At 41.2% G+C, this 18,102-nt stretch overlaps 1 protein-coding gene across 1 annotated transcript in view; it reads left to right on the forward strand.

The window, feature by feature from the left end:
* Positions 1-235: 235 nt before the first annotated feature.
* LOC124391929 (BTB/POZ domain-containing protein KCTD16-like) overlaps positions 236-18,102 on the forward strand; it is a 29,828-nt gene continuing 11,961 nt past the window's right edge. Inside the window, exon 1 of the mRNA XM_046858634.1 lies at positions 236-1,496. Coding sequence (XP_046714590.1) covers positions 701-1,496 — 796 coding nt within the window. The 5' untranslated portion in view covers positions 236-700. The remainder of the gene's footprint in view (positions 1,497-18,102) is intronic.

An 18,102-nucleotide genomic window follows, 5' to 3' on the forward strand; every position in this document is an offset into this window, starting at 1 on the left:
TTTTTAAGGCTGCCTCAGTGTGTTATTTATTATATGTTTTTTTCTGAAAGAAATGGATTTGCTCTTTGATTTGCTTACACAACATGCAATAGCAGTTCTTGAGGCTGAAGGGTTGCCCATGCGCACATCGCCCGCGCTGTCATTCTCCTTTAAGATGATGTAAGGCTTCACTCCCTGAGAACGTTCTCCCTCCCTGCACTGCTGTAGCAACATCATCATCCATCCAGTCCCCGGGGCGAGCGCACTGATCATGCACAGTCGACTGAGCTCAACTTCTAACTGCATCCTCCAACACACACACACACACGGACTCATTTCTAACGGAACTGATGGCACACATGCACACATCCTGCAGCAGATGTGCTCCACACCAGATGTTCTAATATCTGTAGACTGAACGGCGCATTTTGGGAACAAGTTGGATACTGAGTGGCATCGTTTCCAGTTGGACTTCAGAAGACTTTTTTCTGAAAAGCTGAAGATAGAGGTACCTTGCTGTGTGTGTGTGTGTGTGTGTGTGTGTGTGTGTGTGTGTGTGTGTGTGTGTGTGTGTGTGTTTTTGGACTGTAAGTATGCAGGGCTTTTAAGAGTTTCCAGGTTACTGTGATGCCGCGTTCGCATTGCGCCGGTTTGCGCTTCTCCTTCCATAAACCGATACAAGCGCAAACTTTGTGACTTTTGCGCATCACAGCTCCACATCATGGCACTGACCGAGAACTGTCGGATTTATCAGGCTCCCAAAGACTCGAGCCAAACTTCCGATGTGATCGAGCTGAACGTGGGTGGACAGGTGTACTACACCCGGCGCGCCACCCTGACCAGCATGCCCAACTCATTACTGGCCAAAATGTTTGCATCCAAAAAGGAGCCGCCAGGAGACATGTCTCGAGACACGAGAGGACGATGCTTCATTGACAGGGACGGTTTTTTGTTCCGATACGTGCTGGACTACCTGCGAGACAGACACGTCGTCCTTCCAGACCACTTCCCGGAACGAGGGCGGCTCAAGCGCGAGGCTGAATACTTCCAGCTTCCCGAGCTGGTGAAGATCCTCACCCCGGATGAAGGCAAGCGGGCAAACTATGACGAGTATCCGCACAGTGATCTGGACGACGTGTCCCAGGGCAGCGATCAGCGGTCGTACCCACCGGCATCCCACCGGCGCTACGGCTTCATCACAGTCGCGTCGGCGCGCGACGCCTGCGTCCCCGACGCGAAGGGCGCACGAGCGCCGAAACTTTTCGTCTGCGGCAGGATCGCACTGGCTAAAGAAGTGTTCGGGGAGGCGCTGAAGGAAAGCAGGGATCCCGGGAGACCTCCGGAGCGCTACACGTCCCGCTTCGTCCTCACTTTCGTCCACGCGGAGAGGGCGTTCGACCTGCTCGCGGAGAGCGGCTTCCGACTGCTGGCGTGCAGCTCGGCACTCACCGCTCCGCTTTACGCGGCGCAGACCGACGACAGGCAGTGGTGCAAGTGCACAGAGTACGTCTTCTACCGTAAGTCTCTGGGCAGGGGAGGTTTTAATGCAAAAAAAATTTAAGCATTAGTATCATCATCCCCATCATCGTTATCCTCATCCTCATCCTCCTCATCATCATCATCATCATCATCATCATCATCATCATCATCATCATCATCAACCCCATCGTCCATCCAGAGTTTGCAGATATGCATTGCATGCTCCCAATCCGTTAAAACCGACCAATTTACCAAACGATAGCCCATCCAACCTGGGTTCATTTGCCTGTGACAAAGTGTTGTCTCTGCCTTTTTCTTTACTTTTCTTTACCCCCCCACCCCCGCCCACGCCCAAAAAAAATGCTCTTAATCATAGGAAGAGGCATGACCCCTAACCCCTAAGTGCCGACCGACCAGAAATGTATATCCATTATTGAGCCATAATTCACACTGGCCCATAAAAAAGCATGTTGTTATTGGTTAATCTCCAAGGATCCATCCCCATCAGCAGGTCCAGGCTCACACTGCTTCCTCTCATAAACACATTTCTAGGGTTTTTTATGAGGTTGCTGTAGATTCTGAAGGATATTCTTTAAGATTAATAACATTAATAATAAGCTACAGGATACAGTCGGTTTTGACATTAAGACTTGTGTTTTTTTGTTCCATTCAGGTCAGGGGAAAATGTATTCTCATGTACTGAAAAATGCCTTTGAGCTTGGGAACCCCACCCCACCCCACCACACCCCACCCCAACCCTACCCCTATCCCTAACCCCTAACCCCTACCCCCAACCCTACCCCTATCCTAACCCTAACCCTAACCCTAACCCTAACCCTAACCCTAACCCCAACCCTACCCCTATCCTAACCCTAACCCTAACCCTAACCCCAACCCTACCCCTACCTCTAACCCCTACCCTAACTCTAACCCCAACCTTAACCTCTTATATGTCATATCTTAAATTCTGATTTTCATCCACTAAGCAAAGTTTTTTTTTTTATTTTAAATCAGTCCCACTTTATCCCACTTTAGGCAGGAATCAGGCAACACCATCTCTGAGCTTATATGATTCGTAGCAGAACATTTTCCAAAACCACAGTCCTGGAAACGCCATGTTATTTATATGCCTTTGTATTTCCACTACAGCAACGCATCTTATTCAGCCTGTGATCTAATTAAGCTCAGCTTTAATGACTATGGCAGTGCAGGTGTGTTCAACCAATGAATATGTAATTGAACACATATAAATGGATTTGCGTCAATTTTTGTGCCTAATTTTTTTTCTTTTCTTTTTTGGTAATTTTGTGTACAACCACATCAGATTCAACTCCTGATCTAATTATCAAGCCTTTCAGCAAATGAGGCAGGTGTGTGTGTGTGTGTGTGTGTATGTGTGTGTGTGTGTGTGTGCACGAACTAGGGAAATCCATAAACGTGCAGAGCTTGCTGTCTCCAGGGCTGGGATTGGGAACCACTGATGTGGAGAAGCAAAAGCTTTGGGCGAGTGCTGATTGGTGTTGAAGTGTTTGAAAGTGCTGTTAGTTTAGACCACTGGGGGGCACACTGTTATAACCCGCACCCTCTTTTTAGGAGTTTGCCCTGCTCGAGGCCATTGATGTCTGTGATAACATAATATACATTTTTGGAGTGTTCAGTGTTTTGAATAAGATGAATACGTTTAGATATAAAGGTAATAAAATGTAGTTTAAATCATTAAAGGTTTTCTTTTTTTTTTTTTTTTGTGTTGGCAATCCTGGGAAAAAAAACTAGGCAAGCACAAAGTAGATGCAGATGCTGAAAAAACCTGTAATTACTTTTTAGGTTAGGGAATCAAACAGTTTTAACAGTTTGCCTTCCTTTTCCCGCTGTCTATTTATTTGTTTCCCGAGACTGAGCTTTCTCTAAACGAGGCATTAGATGTATTTGTGTTTCATGGACACACACAGAGTAGTGATGCACCATCACCTGCCTTCATTAGTGGCTAATCTGGCTTGTCTCTGTTTTAGCTGAGTGACGTTGTGGCATATGGCCAATTAAAAAGCATTTTGTAGGTAATTGTGAATGGGTCCCCTTGATAATTATGATGAAAAAAAAAGTTGGATTGCATGACCAGGTAGTCGAAGGACATATGGCTGGTTAATGACTTGAACTGTGTACTCAGTTTAATTACTGCGGTAAACAAAGTATCAGGATTCTTAAATAGAAAACCAGGGAAATCCAGCCTGGCAAATACTCTCAGTCAGCATGTAAATAGAACGGAATATATCTTGCTAAATACTGCAGGAAGTCCAAATATTTTTAGGGAAAAGTAAAACGAGCCAGGTTTTGATGACAATTAACTGCTGCTGTCTCAAGAATTGTGAGCTCATTTGTGAGATTTAAAACAAATATGGCATCAAAGTCTTATTGTGGCTTAGTGGAGGGGTGTCAGGGGAGCCTAAAGTGAGAGTGTATGTAGGGAGTCTATACAGTGAGTATCTACAGAGTCTGTAGAGTCTCTACAGAAATTCTCTACATAGACTCCAGGAAGAGGATCTACAATCAATATAAAGATTTGATACAGAGAATGTATAAAGATATACAGAGACTATACAGAGTCCATACGTATGCAAGCATTTGATTACTTATACAAAGCATATATACATAGATTTAACACAGAGTCCCTGTGCCAAGTCTATGCAAAGTGTCAGTACAGAAAATCTATACAAAGTCTATGCACAAGCCGATACAAAATCCATGCAGAGAACCAATACAGAATATACAAATTGTCTATACTGAAAGTCCAGTAGAGACACAAAGGATCTATACAAAGCATATATATATATATATATATATATATATATATATATATATATATATATATATATATATATATAGTTCTATTTATATACAAATCCATACATCCATACAGAGTATTGATACAGTTTATCCAAAGGAATGCTCATGCTCAATTCTCAGCGAAGTGCTTCTTGTCTCTATATTGCTGTTTATTTATTTATTTATTTATTTATTTAATCTAAGCACACACTGTTTGAGAGTAGCACAGGCTGTAGGAGGTGCCATTTATCCATTTCAGATGACATGTCTTTTCCTTTGTATTAGTTAATATTCTAAGTAGCATTTGTAACATTTTTATTATGAAATAATCCGAAAATCATATTAAGACAGTAATTTGAGTTGACCAAATCAATCGTGAATATGATCCAGCATTACATCTTATGCACAGTGTCCATATAGAACTTTTACACCAGTAGTCAAATTAAAAGTCCATACAGAGAACCTTTACAGATTCTACAGTCTGCAGATTCTATTGAGTCCATACAAATTCTTCATAGGGTGCTTGTTCAGAGAGTATTTACAGTGCCAATAAAGAGAGCCTGTACAGTATCTGTCTATAGAGTATATAGAGAGGTAGTATTTACTGTACAATGTCTATTTAGAGTCTATACAGAAAGTCTACTCAGACTCTATAGAGAAAATCTATACAAAGTCGATAAATACAGTTTATATACACAAATATCCAGTAGGTCTATATAGAGGGTTCAGACTGAAAGATTGTACTGAGATTCTGTAGAGTCTATACAGTCTATACATAGAGCCTATACAGAGAGTCTATACAGTTCCTACTGTATATAAACAATCTGTACACTGAGACTATACAGGCAGTGCAATAACAACTATAGTAATGATAGAAAACTAATCAATTTAATCTGAATATACTAGATAATAAGTACCGGTTCTTACATTTATTCTGATTTGATCTAATAAAATTTTATTCCTTGAATTTGTGTGATATTTACCATATACAGGAAACCTGTCATTGAAAAGTCAACATGTCTGAAGTGTTCTGGAAGTAAGTGACTCTATGTTCTTGCTAAGGAATAGCTTTTTGCTGCAGGAGTGCATGGCATAATATTATTGGTCAATATCATTGCTTCCCTGTGTACACGTACATATTGACACATATACAATATGGAAAAAAGATTGTGAACACCAGACCAAAAATGTGTGTGTGTGTGTGTGTGTGTGTTTTACATTCAATATTTAATTTTCTTAAGATATGATTTATTTAACTGTTCTACTTCTTCAGCATACTTTAACAAATGTACTCATTCATCCATCCTTTATTTATTCACTATCTCGATATGTGGAATTGTCAGGATTTTCTCCTTTTAAGAGAAATTCTTGAAGCTGGACATAAAACACTGAAGTCCACAGCTCTAGTGTTAGCTGCTAGCCACTTCCTGGTTAATGGCTAATGCTAGCACTATAGATTATTTAGCTTTTTTATGCATGTGCAAAACAAATCTTATTTCCGGTACGACGTGAGAAGCCAAACTGAGTTTCTTTTTCTAGATTTTTTTTTTTTTTTTTTTTTTTGCATACCCCTGGTATTGTTGTGTATGTATAATAAATAAAAAAAAACAAGAAAGAAACTAGAAAAAGAAACTCACTCTGGCTGCTCATGTCGTACCAGAAATAAGATTGCCGGTCTGCCGGTCTGCCACTTAATACGTTCTTAAAGGAAACTCAGATTTTAACTACACACGTGTGTACTGAACCGAAAGCCCTGTACCGAAAAATTCCGGTACGAATACATGTATGTGTGTGTGTGTATGTGTGTAACCTCAACTCCTCTAAGCACTTATTCCACTAGATTTTGGAGTGTGTTGGGCAGATTTATGCTCCTTTAGCCACAAGAATGTAAGTAAAGTCTAGTACTCATGTATCAGGAGGAGGCCTGGGGTGCAGTCAGCATTCCAATTCATCCCAAAGGTGTTCAGTATGGTTGTCATGCTGGAACAGGTTTGTGTCTCGTGGGTAAAGTGTAGGGACAATGTAACGTTACTGCATTTTAAAGACACCTTATACAAGTATGAGCTTGCAACTTAATGGTAACAGAACTTTAAGGGTAGAACCACATATAGCTGAAAACGTCAGGCATCCCAAAACGTTTGTCAATATAGTGTAGTTAAATATTAAACAATGTTTGGAGACAGGTCAACAAGCATAAAACTATTTTTAATATTATGATATGTTGCTCTTATGCCAAGGAAGAGCACCACAGATGCATTATTTGCTTTGAGAATGTTGATGGAGAAGCATAGAGAAGGTCAGAAGGAGTTGCACTGTGTGTTTGTGGATTTAGAAAAAGCATACAAAAGGGTGCAGAGAGAGGAGTTGTGGTATTGTATGAGGAAGTCAGGTGTGTCAAAGAAGTATGTGCAGGACATGTATGAGGACAGTGGGACAGCAGTGAAGTGTGCAGTAGGAACGACAGACTTGTTAAAGGTGGAGGTTAGACTGCATCAAGGATCGGCTCTAAACCCTTTTCTGTTTGCAGTGGTGATGGACATGTTGACAGACGAGGTCATACAGGAGTCTCCATGCCGAAAGAAGAAGAAGAATATTCCCATATCAGATGATACTGTTTCAGTACTGACATTCAACAAAAGATTGTTAAGTTATGTGAAATGTCACATGCTGATCTGTGTTTTGTCAAATAACATCACATACATTAGGGGATTGGAAAATATATCAAATCTGTTTAGGTTTTCAATCCAAGACTTAGTATCAAAATAAATGCTGCGATTTTCATTGGGAGTGACAAAATCTATTTTGTCTTTCTACTTATTGATAGTGATGGTCAGCTTGATGTTTAATGAATGTCGTCATTATATGTATGGCATTTTGCTTTAGTTGGCAATAAAGGCTTGGCTCAGTAATTGTGATGATGTCAGTATCAGGTATATAAGTAAGTATTTTTATTTTTTTATCTAAAATGCTACCTGGCATTTTCCAGAAATCTTTAAAGCAGTCTTTTGTTCTTGTTCTTAATGTCCATGCTGTCATCTCTCTCTCTCTCTCTCTCTCTCTCTCTCTCTCTCTCTCTCTCCTTCTTTCTTTCTTTCTCCTCATGTAGGGATTTGCTGCAGGTCATGCTTGACATTTTCTTTTATTATTTACATGCATTTGACCGACAATTGAGTTAAGGTTTTGATGCAGAATTAATTACCAGACAGGATTTGTACTTGAAAATTTAATCACAGTCTGTTATTTTTTTATGAGAAGCAGAGTGCTTTGCATACGAGTCAATGGGTTCATTACAGTTTTTTCTGATTGCTCAAGCACATTTTTTGTAACTATTGGCTATTTTTGCAAAACTCTACACACAAATAAGAAAACCTTTCACCCAATTATCAAAACATTGTAGTTCTCTTGCAAAAGCGAACACAGCTAGATTAACTCTTCACACCTTCGTAAAAATGGTGTTTTCGTATCAAACAGTAAACACAAGCCATCATCTACTAAGCACACAATGTGCCAACTACACACTGATGGTATGAATACAAAACACATCTGGCTTTTGCTTTCTCTGTGTACAGATGTCAATTTGAGGTCATACTTTTGTCATAGTGTCATGTAAACATACAAGGATCCAAACTTCAAGTATTGGTGTTTATTCACACTCATCAAAACCAAGACAAAGTCAGAACACAAAATAGTAATTTCACAAAAAAAAGAGAAAAAAAAAGACAATCAGCCTACATCATGTCGTCTTTCTGGGTCCGGCCACAAAATTTCGTCCACATCGCATGCAATATCCTCCAATCCAAGGCACCGGGGAAAATATCTCCTTGAAAGCGGTATCCAGGCCTGACATGATGCCTGGTCAATATCTCCACATGCCTCCTCCATTGCCTGTAAAAGGGCTACCTGTTGATGAGGATGACGGTCGTACACTTTCCAGCGCCAGGCAGAGAAGAACTCCTCGATGGGATTAGAGAGTATGGAGGGAGGTTGAGTGCCATGAAGGATGGGTGGTCTGTAAACCAGTTACGGACCAAAGCAGCCCCATGGAAACTAACATTGTCCCATATGATGACATATCGGGTATGCTCTGGTCTCTGAACAGTTAGCATGTCATGTAAGGTGTCCAGGAATGCAATAATGCAGTGTTGTATAGGCCTATGGTTGCATGATGGTGAACAACACCATTTTGGCTTGTAGCTGCACACATGGTTATGTTACCACCACGTTGTCCTGGGACATTGATGATGGCACGGTGTCCAGTAATGTTCCTGCCACGTCTCCTGGTTTTACTGAGGTTAAAACCGGCCTCATCTACAAAAAGTAGCTCATGTCCCATTGCATCTGCTTCTAGTTCCATCACTCTCTGGACAAGACAAAACAAATGCAACACATCAGGCCCATGCACAGCACTACAGTATGCACTTCCAAATTCAGAACCAATGACACTATAGCTTACCTGCACATAGTCATATCGCAGTTGCTTTACACGTTCTGTGTTTCTCTCGAAAGGAACTCGGTAAATTTGCTTCATTCTTATTCTGTGGCGCAAGTACACGACTTAGTGCAGAAATGCTTACACTGTGTATATTTTGAAAGATGGTGTCATTATCAATTATGCGCTGCTGTATTTCGCGCAGTCTTATTGCATTATTGGCAATCACCATGTTCACTATATGGGTCTCTTGCTCTGGAGTGAACATTCTTCCTCTGCCCCCAACATCTGGACGTCTAGCAATTCTGTAAAGTAACAATTTCAGTATTTTTGCTTGTATGGTACTGTTGTGTTTCTCATTAGAGTATGGCAGTGCTACAAAGTACTTACCGATTCTCATTTGAAATGTCCTAATGATGCTTGCCACAGTGTAGTGGCTCAAATTAGGCTGAACCGTTGGCCAGCTTCCCTCAGGGTCATCCCATGGTTGATGACATGGTCCACTATTGTAGCTCTGATGTCATCAGTTATTCTATTTCTTACTCTTCTTACCCTTCCTCTTTCCCCTCCTCGTCCTCTTTTCGCTCATCCTTGTCCTCTTCCTCTAACTTCCTCTAACCCTCTCGCTTCTTTACCTCCACGTCCTCTTCCTCCAACTTCTTCACCTCCACGTCCTCTCCCTCGGCCTCCTCAGCCTCCTCTGATTCTCACTCTTCTCACTCTTACTGCTCCTTCCATTGTACTCCACACAGACAGCTTACCTGTGGCTTATTTATAGTGCTTAGGCTGATTGCAAAGTGAACTAATTATCTAAAACAGTTTTCACATGTGAAAGTGTGCCAGACAGTTGGCAAAATAGTGTTAATGATAGCCATACATGTGTATAATTTTGCTAGGAGTGTGTTGGAAATTTGGTAATTGAGTGTAAGCAGTGAGTTGTGTTTAAAGTTCTGCAAAAAGAGTGTTGTGCAGTGAATTGTGCCTACAGTTTTGCAAAGTGTGTGTTACAAAATTGCAAACTGAGTGCAAAGCAGTGTTTGTGCTTTTAGTTTTGCAAACTCAGTGAGTGGTTTTGCTATACGTATTAATAGTTTTAGAAATTGTGCTACAAGAATCACGATTAGCGCTTAAGCATTCAGAAAAAACTGTAATACATCTCATACTCACACCCATGCATCATGCTTAATTTTTGTATTAAAAAACCCACCCTATTTAAAATAAACATGTTAGCAATATATGTATTTGCTCCAATATAATATAGAAGCAGTTGGTTTGTAAGCAAGTGGCTTTTGGTATAAATGAAGTAAACTAAACTATAACTTTGGGGCTGAGCAGCTTAGTGACTCAGGGTATAAATCAATATAAAAATATTAAATTAGATTTGAAAGCCTGCAGGTATTAATGCTTTTGCTTTTTATCGGAGCAGAATCCATGAGCAAGACCTGAGGCAATTTCGGTGCTCAGCAGGTGTTGCTTCTTGTTCCTACCTCCATGTAATTAGTATACACATTCTGTCCACTTCCTCTAATTAAATTGTTGATATAATAAAAACTATTTGGTCTATTTATATGTCTTTTATAGGCCAATGAAAACTGAGACCTGAAACTGTTCCTGGTTTGTAGACAATTACCCCTAGGAGGCTTTTTAATATCAGTTGGCATTATACATTGCTGTGATAAATGAGCTTAACCTGATTTCTTTACTCAATAAAGACTGGAGCCTTATAGCTAATTATCTTGTGGGTCTGCTTGAATGCTCTCTAATTAAAACCCTATCAGATGATTATGAATGTTACTTTCACTTTAATGCACCACAGGATTCAAAAATGATAATCAATGACACATTTTGGGTCATAAAGCAGAACCATAGATTGAATTGATCAGGCAAAGCTTTTGCCAGCCACTAAACTGATGTGGGATCATTAAGGATTTTTTAAACCATTTTATTAGATGCCATATTGCTGATAATATTCTCATTTCTTATTAAAACATGATAACTTTTAAATATCTCCACCAAAAAACCTGAACATAATACAAATCGTAATCTGAATTAAATCTTTTCAACCTCTGCAAACACAGGTGAAAAAGGAGAAAGTGTAGATGCAGTGTATCTGCAATATATCTAGTATATTCTGTTTATGTGTAACAATACTGATAACACAGTGATTATATTGACAATAAATATAGCAAAGATGGGGGGTGATGAACAAACCAGGCAACGATAAAAATTATATTATGCATAGTGCAAACTAGAAATGTGCCAAATAATGACCTTGTTTTCTTCTCCTTTTCAATGCCAGAAATATTTGGGCTAGTTATAGTTTTTTCCTACGTTTTTTTTTTTTTTTTTAGATTTGCACTTCTGTTGTTCCCCAGGTTTCATCATTATTCATCATTTAATGTTGTCAAATTTGCAAAAGCATCAATACATATCATTACATAAGTCGAAATATCTTTCTAACAGAGACACCAAGCATTATTAGCGAACTAGCTCCAGAAATGATTCTGCAAGATAATTAAAACATTAAAGCTTAACCAGCAGCTTTCTGCTAGCACTAAATAACAGGACAGAAGCCACTGATCATTGGCTTGCAATGTCTCATTCTAAAATGTAAACCCTCTTAGTGTCAAACTGTTCTTTACAATGATAACAGTGTGTAAAATGCTAGCAAGATATTGATTATGAGGCAGCTTAGCTAGTTTACTAGAATACTGTCCCTTTTGTTATAAATACCAGCAAAGTGTATCTCTATGCTTCACTATACTCCCGTTTTGTAAGAACAGATTAAATGTTCACTTAGAAAATTTGCCGTATGAAATTTACTGTTATTGTTTTGCTGACCACCTTTAGGTAATTATTTTTTCTTTTCCAGCAAAAAATTGCAGGATTAAGTACACACAACCAGTAAAGCATGTACATAGCTTACATTTATTCTTGTAAAGTGCAAGGAAATCATCCAGAAAGTGTGAAGAGATTGCAGAATATCTTCACCAAACCCCAGCATCCTTGTCCAATGTTCTTTTCATGTGACAGGAATGTCAAAGCAGTCACTATCACACTCTGTCCACACTAGTGCAGTGAGGAAAGTAGTTAGGGAACAGCAAATTAGGACCGCATCACTGAATCCATTTTCGCTTTTAGCAAAAAAAAAGAAAACACACACACACACAAAAAAAACGGTGCAGCGAGGCTTGTCAATATACAATGCATGCCAAGACTGAGAAAGGGAGATGGAAATTAGGAGACATGGATTGAAAGGAAAAAAATAGAAAGAAAGAGTGAAATAAATTGCACTGGCTACTTCCACTCCAAGATTTAATGCAGAATCACAGTTTTCATTATAGCCACGAATGCAGTGATTTGCAGCCATAATGGAGTCTGTGCAACAGCAAACAAGGCGGCGACAGCTGGCTGGTTGGAGAAAATCAATCCTATCAGTGAAATAGGGACTGAGGCAGGACTGGAGGTGGATGGTGTGAAGTAAATAGCATGCGGCTTGGGCCATCGCTGGTTAACCGGGATAACAACATAACAGAAAAGCAGATAAAGCACACAACCTCCCTCAGCATGTTAATAGTATCCGCGCCTCAAACCCCTTTGCGAATCTGCTGCTGCTCTGACAAATGCGACAGTGTGTTGGCAGTGATGTAAGTTTTGTGACTAGGCTTAGTGTCAGAACCATAATGGGTTTAATTGGCTTCACACTACGAATTTCTTTTGGCAGCTCCTCACATCGGGTGTTAGAGATCTAATATGGCACACCACAGACAAATGCAGTTTTGTTAACATTTTATTCATGTTGCCAAGTCTTGTCAGAAAAATGTAGCTAAAGCATGCTGAAGAAGTCACCAGTGAATGTGAATGTTTGTGAAATTGCCAAGAACATTGTGTTATGTTTAAAAAAAAAAAAAAAAAAGCAGTTACAGATGAAAACAAGTATTGACAAGAAAAGAGTCTAAAACATGTTGAGAAAAGGTGTTGAAAAAAAGTAAATGGTTATCAATGATTTGTCTTTGGGATTAAGGGTGTATCAGTAATGTTGTTGGGAACGATGGTGATCCGTGAGGGATCCTTATGAGCAAAGGTGATCAGTAATTGGTCGTTGTGAACAACGGTGTTTAGTATTTGGTTAGTGGGAACAATGGTGTTCAGTAATTGGTTTTGTGAACAACTGTGATCAGGAATTTGACTTTAGGAAAAATGGTGATCAGTAATTCCTCTTTGGGGATCAGTGGTGATTAGTAATTGGTCTTTGTGAGCAGTGGTGATTAGTAATTGGTCTTTGGGAGCAGTGGTGATTAATAATTGTTTTTTAAAAGCAGTGGTGATTGGTAATTAATCTTTGGGAGCAGTGGTGATCAGTAATTGGTCCTTGAGAGCAGTGGTGATCAGTAATTAATTGGTCTTTGGGAGCAGTGGTAATCAGTAATTGTTTTTTTGGGAGCAGTGGTGATTGTTTTTTGGGAGCAATGATCAGTGATTGGTTGTTGGGAGCAATAGTGATCAGTGATTCATCTTGGGGTCAATAGTGATGTGTGACTAGTTTTTGGAAGCAAAGTATTCTTTAAGAACAATGGTAATTGGTACTTGAGAACAATGGTGATCAAATATTTGTTTTGGGGAACAATGGTGACTGAACCTGTATTTTGGGAAACCAGCAGATGTGTTGTTACCTTGAATATTGCATTAAGTGCAAACCGTCAATCAACATGTGCTCAAACATTCATTACCTCTGTCATTTATATAATTAGTTGCCAATTATATATATATATATAAAAAAAACAACATTGTATTTTACCCAACATACTGTGTTATTTAAAAGACACTACAATTCCTTGCATTATTTTATTCTTCTTTTGGCTGCTCATACCACTCATCTGCCACACACCTTTACATCTGCCTCTTTCAAATTTCTCTCAAAAACCACCTGTATGTCTATTCTCACCACACCCATAAACCTTCTCCTTAGCCTTCCTCTTTTCCTCCTGCCTGGTGGCTCCATCTTCAGAATTAACTTCTTGCATTCATATCTTAAAAAACTTTTTTATGGAATGTTTTCGAAAGCTGCTTTGTTTACCCAGGTTGTTATCTGGAGAACATCATGTGTGTCCAATTTGATTAAATGTTTTACAGTGATGGTCACAGACTTGCTAGTCAAGTAAAAGCAATGCTATTCAAGCAGAAACAATAGCATTCAAGTGAAAACAAAGCCTTTTAAGTAAAAACAAAGCCATTCAAGTAAACACAATGACACTATGCCACCGTGCCACTATGCCAATGGCAACATTACCACCCCACAGCTCCACAGCCTCTGATTCAATTCTGAGCTCAGGTTACTATTTATGTGAAATTTGTCATGTTTTCCCCATGTCTGCATGAGTTTTCTTCACATACTCCAGATTCCTCCCACATCCCAAAACCGTGCTGGTTGGTGGACTCGTGACTTGAGGTCGATTATGTTGATCCAAGGTATAAATATGTGTGAGTGTGAGCCTGCAGTCTCCCCAAGGGTCTATACCTACCTTGTGCCTGGAGTTCAGTGGGCCTCTGGGCATGAATGAATAATATGTCTTTTATATATATATATATATATATATATATATATATATATATATATATATATATATATATATATATATATATATATACACACATTTATATTTACATTTATATTTACATTTATATTTACATTTATATTTATATGTATACATATATAATTGTACCTTTAAGTTTTTAACCTAGCTTTTAATTAAGTTTTCTTGTGGATATTTATTAATAACAGTAATATATTAATATATAATATAATATAATATAATTTAATATAATTTAATATAATATATAAACATGAATTACACCAATAATTTACAAACGTGTCTTTTTAATAAAAACACAATAAGAAACAAAACCACTGAGCCAAGGCCAGCACAGCTGTCTTACACTCAACAGATAAATCTGCTACTTGGCTTCTTTGGTATGATGCATGCAGTGTCTTTGTTTTAAAATGTTCACTCCTCAGACACGGTATGTCAATCAAATTCTCTGCAGTTTGCATGGTAAGAAAAAGTTTGTTTGGAGCACTTTGATTGCAAACTCCACTTGGGGTCTATGAAACAAACTGTGATTTATATGTACAGCTTGGAATTTATCCTGCAGTAAATCTGAATTGTGGTTCCCTTTCAGGAACTCGAGCTGCGTTGGAATGCTTTGGGAACGAGACTGCGTTGTCCATGCTCTGAATAATAAGTCTAATCAGACAAAATTGAAGACAGGCTGTCACCAGCGGGGTGACCTCACAACCAGGGAGTATAAAGCGACTGCTTCAGCTTCTGTTTGTTCATGAAGCACTCTGTGTGAAATTTAATGTTTGTCAGTCTGTTTGTCAAATAATGAAGGGATCTAAGAAAGCCGAACACACGTTTCGGCCGTGTGCTTCTCCCTGTCCTCGTTTTATTTTAGGAAGGGATACACACAGCATGTCTGGCTTGTTTGGAAACAGAGCATGCAATTTTGGCTCAATCGAGAGCCGATTGCCAGCACTGGGGGCCAAAAAGAAGATCGCTGACTCGTTTTCGGGTGCTCGTTTTCGGGTGCTTGTTTTCTCCCAGCCCCTTAATGGACCTGGTTCGTTAACCCTGCCATGAAATGTGCTTCAGTTCACGGCCAGCTTCACCGAGCTCCCTCCTTCGGTTTCACCCAGCATCATTGCTGACCAGGAGGTCTCGTTTACAGAGCCGCGTTTGGGCACTGCTCCGGCTTTGGACACACTGGAAGTCACTCTTAAGAGACTGATACCCAGGAGAACCTGGCAGCCTGGAGGGTGTCACTGTGGGTCCTGCGTAATGTAAAAGTGAGTAGGCTTTGGTCCTGGAACGAGAAGTAGATAATCTCTGAGGAAGGAGGCCATCAAGGTGGTCCCTCTGTCAGCCAGAGAGTCCGGGTTCTACAGCCGTTACTTCATAGTTCCCAAAAAGGACGGTGAATTACTTTCACGTACACATCCTCCCTTCTTACAGGAAGTTCCTGAGTTTTGCTTTTGGGGTCAAAGCATTCCAATATTCTAAACTTCAGGGCATCTGTATCCTTGATTATTTCGACGGTTGAAATTAGCTCAATCAGAGCAGTTAACAGTCCGGCATCAAGGTGCCAATCTCGCTCACATGAAGGAGCTCGGGTTTCGGCAGAATACCGGAAAGAGTGTGCTTTCTCCATCACAGAGAACCACAATCTCGGCATCATTTGGAATTCAGCGACTATGCCTTTTCCCTGCCCACATGCCCGCATCCTCGCGGCGGTCAGGAAGGTCAGAGAAGGGCAGTCATTCACTGTCAAGCAGTTCCAGAGACTGCTCGGGCTAATGGCATCAGCGTCCGATGTGTCATTTCACTCTCCCAGAAAGGCAATCCCCTCTGCACGATCAAGCATGGAGAGATCTTGGGTTCCTACACCAAGGCCCCGTGTTGGGAGTTCGTAGTCCCTCATGGGATGGGGAGCAGTCATGAGTGGCTGCTTTGCACAAGGTCTATGGGACAGTGTCCATCTGAGGCGGCACATCAATTGCCTAGAAATGCTGCCCGTGCTTCTGGCCCCCTGTACAAGCGCCAGATCCTCCTGTTGGCCCTGGGGGAAGCTCCTCTTCTTCAGAGCAGCTTATATCCAGGGCCGCTTGAACTAGGCAGCAGACACCCTGTCGAGACAGGGGTCCAAGCCCAGGGAGTGGCGCCTCCACCCTGGGCCCAGATTTGGGAGAAATTCGGCACAGGTAGACCTGTTCGCGTCTTTAGAGACGTTGCACTGTCCCCTATGGTCCTCCCTATATCCATCAGCCCCGTTAGGACTAGATGCTATGGTGCAAGCGTGGCCGAGGCTGTGTCTTTACACCTTTCTCCCATCACCGCTTCTGGTAGCCCCGCGGCCAGGCCGTCCATGGTTCATGGATCTGGTGACCCTCCTCGAACAGCCTCCATGGAAAATTCCTCTCTCAATCAGGAGTGGGCAATAGTTCACCCCTGCCCCGAGTTGTGGAAGCTGTGGCTGTCCACTGGCCGGTTGGTTCAGTGCTGGAGTTTCTGCAGGAACAGTTCGCAAAAGATTTGGCTTCCATGTACGCGTCCGCTGTTTTGGCGCAGCACGGTGCGTCCCAGAGTGCCTGGATGGGACCTGGCCATAGTGTTGGAGGCTCTATCCGAGCCCCCCTTCGAGCCTTTGGCCGAGACTTTGTAGAGGCACTTGTCCATCAAGAACGCTTTCGCTTTCTTTCTCTCTGAGAAGAGTAGGTGATTTACCCTCTCTGTGGCCCCCTTTTTCCTGGAGTTTACTCCAGGCATGACCAGTGCCTTCCTGCACCCTAGAGCGGGTTACATCTCCTTGGTTGTCCCACGACCTGTCAGGCCCCAGACCAGGAGAGGTTGAACTGGCTGTGCCCGGTCCGAGCACTGGACTGTTATGTCCACCGTACGAGTCCCTGGGGAAAGTCGGAACAACTTTTCATCTGCTACGGCCCTCCGAGGAGAGGCCTTCCTGCTCATAAGTAGACGCTCAGCAGGTGGGTTATTGACGCTATTGCGTCTTCTTACGGGTCCTCTGGTCTTCCTGCTCCATTCGGGGTCAGAGCTCACTCAACCCAGAGTGTGGCAGCCTCTAAGGCTTGGTCCTCTGGAGTGTCCCTCCAAAACCACTGTGACGCTGCTCTGTGACGCTACGCTCACCTTTACCAGGTTTTACAACCTTGACCTCTGTGCCACTCCTGGCACCTCTGTCTTTTGACTCAGTTGTGCTCATTCACACTAGTCAGGAACTGGTCAGTGTGGTGTTATTGGACTCTCATTCCCAAAGCGTACCGACACAGCTCGAGTTTCTGAAAGGGAACTTCTCTAGGTTACGTATGTAGGTACCGAGATGCTGCATCTCTAGCCACACCTCCAGTGCCCTTAAGCGTTTTCTTCACGGTTACAGAAGCAGAAGCAGTCTTCTCTCTAAGTGCGCTTTATACTCCTGGTCGTCTTCAATTTTGACTGATTAGACTCATTACTCAGAGCATGGACAACGCAGTCGCGTTCCCAAAGCGCTCCGATCTCTCAACACGGTCAGGGAGAATCTTTAAAAGAAAGTTTCATGTGTCTATCATATAAAGGTAGGTTTTATTTGTCTGTGTTAATTGATGGCCTTAACCTAGTCCTGCTTTACGTTCTAAATTCTGCAGGATGATGAATTCTGAGGAAAGAGTAAAAATTTGACATGAAACGATCCCAGCTTGCATCACTTCTGCACCAAATATGACTTACTACAGCTACTACAGTTGTGTAGTTGTGTAATTGTGGTTATCAGCACTGGTACAGGTTTTTTAGTGTCACCCATTTGAAGCCAGCAAACTTACTTCTAACATCAAAAACCCGATT

The sequence above is a fragment of the Silurus meridionalis genome, chromosome 10 (genome assembly GCF_014805685.1).
Source record: "Silurus meridionalis isolate SWU-2019-XX chromosome 10, ASM1480568v1, whole genome shotgun sequence".
Classification (NCBI taxonomy): Eukaryota; Metazoa; Chordata; class Actinopteri; order Siluriformes; family Siluridae; genus Silurus; species Silurus meridionalis.